Here is a 2,795-nt window from a genome sequence, read left to right on the forward strand (position 1 = left end):
TCTTAAGCTTGATTAATATTGTTATGGTCTGGTCTATAATGTATCATCATCTTTTAGCTTTCATATTATTTTCTTTATTAATAGCTTTTCAGTTGACTGGCTCGCACGCCTAACATTGCTTCTTCTACCATCTGGCCCGTTTGTTCCGTGGATGTCACATCGTCAATATCTCTTTCTAGTTCTCTATTTTCCTGTTGCTGGATCCCACATTCCTCACAAAAATATTCGCCAGTATCTGCATCAATATATACCCGGTCTCCTCTGCTTTTCTCACAAATGAGCGAAGAATCTTCAGTTGAAACCTCCATTCCATTATTACAATATTCGAATACTAAACTTAAAAGTCAATCATCTCACATAGTTCAAGTTTATCATACGAATAATTAATTAAACTTTCTGGGACCGTAAATGATCTTGATTTAAAATTTATACAGTCAGGATCAAAACATTTTTGATAAAACCGCTTATTGTAGAAGTCAATAATTAATTTTATTCCATTTGAAATATGCTCTCTTTCAATGTTGTAACATAACTTATTGAGTTTTGAAACTGAAATAATGATTAATTCTTTTTCTTTAAAATACATTGCGGTACTTATAAACATTTGAATTCTAGTTGAAATTTTATCATCAAAATCAAAATTAATTTTTTTCAAACAGTAATCTATTAATTTACTTTCTTCAAGATTACTAAGCATCAATTCAGGGTTATTATGAAGTTCTTCAGATAACTTGTTCCAGAATAAAATTACGTATTCTGTTAGCTTTACTAAATGCCTAGGAATGAATTTTGCATTTTCATTACTTTTGTATTCATTAAATGAAATTTCGTTTATTTCACAAATTTTTGAAAGACAGAACTTCTCTAAGTCGAAGCAAAGCTGGTTAATTACATTTATTCTAGAAATAAAGTTTGATTTTGAAAAATTGCGAGTATTTAAAAATGTAATCATTGATCGAAATAGTTTTATTGGCAAAATCTCTGTAAGTAAAAAACCAGTATTCATCTCGTCAATTTGTAAGATGCTGTTCTTTCCGAACTTTGGAGAATAAAGCATTCTAAAACACCGGTTTCGAGTGTAGACTCCTGTGTCAATTATATTCTGAAGCTTAAAGTGATCAAATTCATCGAGTGGAACATTATTTTTATTCCAAAAAGAAATAAAATGGGGTTCCAAAAATTTTCATCGATATATTATCTTTGAATAATGTCGAAAAATTTTGAACCATGTCGATTCTTTTTATTATGATATGATATGAAAACTTATCAGCGTTACTTGAACAGAGGTAAATGATATCGTTTTTTTTAATTGAGTATCCAAATAGCAATTTAATCCACAATTTAAGATGACTTGTAAAATCAATCAATATTCGGTTATCATCTAAATTATATTGGCTTTTATTATATTCAATATCGAAGTAAAGCCAGCAAGGCTGGTTAACAAGTATTACTTCATAAATATGTCTTTCATACTTACATAGCGAAGAAATATAGTTCCAGATTGATTCATAAGAACTAACAATATAATTTCTACTCCCATTTATGGTAGTTTCTTCAGCAAAAACTCCAATGGGTAATATTCTAGAATCGTCTGAGCCTTCTATTTGGCCAAAATGAGAGTTTATGGAATCATAATATTCGATTGCATCTTTCTGAGAAAAAAATCGTTTAAAAATTTTACTATAATCAATCTGATCTAAATATGGGTTAATATATTTATTTTCAAGTAATTCATAATAAATATGGTCTTTATTTTCGGAATTTAATTTATTTTTTCGCTTTAAATTTAAACAAATATGGTGATTATCTAAAACCGTCTGTTCTAAATTTCTTTGAGTATAATCCATATGCAAATTAAAGAATTTTATTTTGTTTTAGAAATATATATTGCGAATAGAATATTAAACTATTTGTACGAGCGCATTTGCATTAGAGAAAAAAAAACTAAACAAAAATCACTAATTCATGAAAATTATAATGTTAATATCAAATATCAGTTCAAAATAACTATTTGAGTTGTATTCTACAACTCTACAACACATTCCAATTTTATTAGGTTTCTGATTTCCAAGGTCTAATTCCCGCACAACAAGCACATGAAAAAAGCTTTTTCGAAGTTTCCATTGATTCGTTAAGTTGTTGATCAATTAGAGACATATATTCATCGTCAATACCAATATACTTACAATAATCTCCGCCTCTTTGATCGCAATTGAAATCTTGACTTTTTGTTGTTTTTTTTATAGTGAATTCAGGTTTTGTATTTTTTGCGGATGNGTCAAGATTCCNCTCTCTTTCCTTCCCCCTNNTTCTCCTTTTTTTTTTCTTTTTTTTTTCTTGTCTCCTTCGTGGTCTCCTCTTCCTTCTCTTCCCGTTCCCTATGCGCTCGGCGCGGGTGGGGATTTTGCGCGAACCACCGTGCGGGAGTTCCTCCCGCCTCCAATGGGACCAGACATAAGGCACAACCCCCCCGCCTATGGTTTGCCCTATTCCTCTCCTTCACCCTCTTCCCTCAACTTCCCCCACACCCAAAACATTTCTTCCCCTTACTCCTGTATCGCCATTACTCATATTTTCTTTGTTCCCAATGCCTCTCCTCTTCCCATTCCCCCACTGCCCCATCCCTCACCCCTCATCCTTTCTATTATCTCTCTCCTCCTTCTCCCTGTTCCTCGCCCCCTCTGTCACCCCAACCATCCTCCACTTCTTTAATACCCCCACATATTCCCACCATATTCCTCATTCACCCCCTCTTCCACCCCCTCCCTCCCTCACCCCCCCCCCTTCCCCTCCTG

The 2,795-nt window shown here is 33.0% G+C and overlaps 2 protein-coding genes across 2 annotated transcripts; both read right to left on the reverse strand.

The window, feature by feature from the left end:
- Nucleotides 1–77: 77 nt before the first annotated feature.
- Nucleotides 78–308, reverse strand: Chro.30315 (hypothetical protein). The annotated part of the gene is made up of 1 exon (XM_660132.1): nt 78–308. One exon carries the CDS (start codon nt 306–308, stop codon nt 78–80), a length of 231 nt encoding a protein of 76 aa, XP_665224.1.
- A 29-nt stretch (nt 309–337) lies between these two features.
- On the reverse strand, nt 338–1,057 carry Chro.30314 (hypothetical protein). Its single annotated transcript, XM_660133.1, has 1 exon — nt 338–1,057. The coding sequence occupies one exon, from the start codon at nt 1,055–1,057 to the stop codon at nt 338–340; it is 720 nt and encodes a 239-aa protein (XP_665225.1).
- Nucleotides 1,058–2,795: the final 1,738 nt, after the last annotated feature.

This window comes from Cryptosporidium hominis, assembly GCF_000006425.1.
Source record: "Cryptosporidium hominis TU502 chromosome 3 CHRO013114, whole genome shotgun sequence".
NCBI lineage: Eukaryota > Apicomplexa > Conoidasida > Eucoccidiorida > Cryptosporidiidae > Cryptosporidium > Cryptosporidium hominis.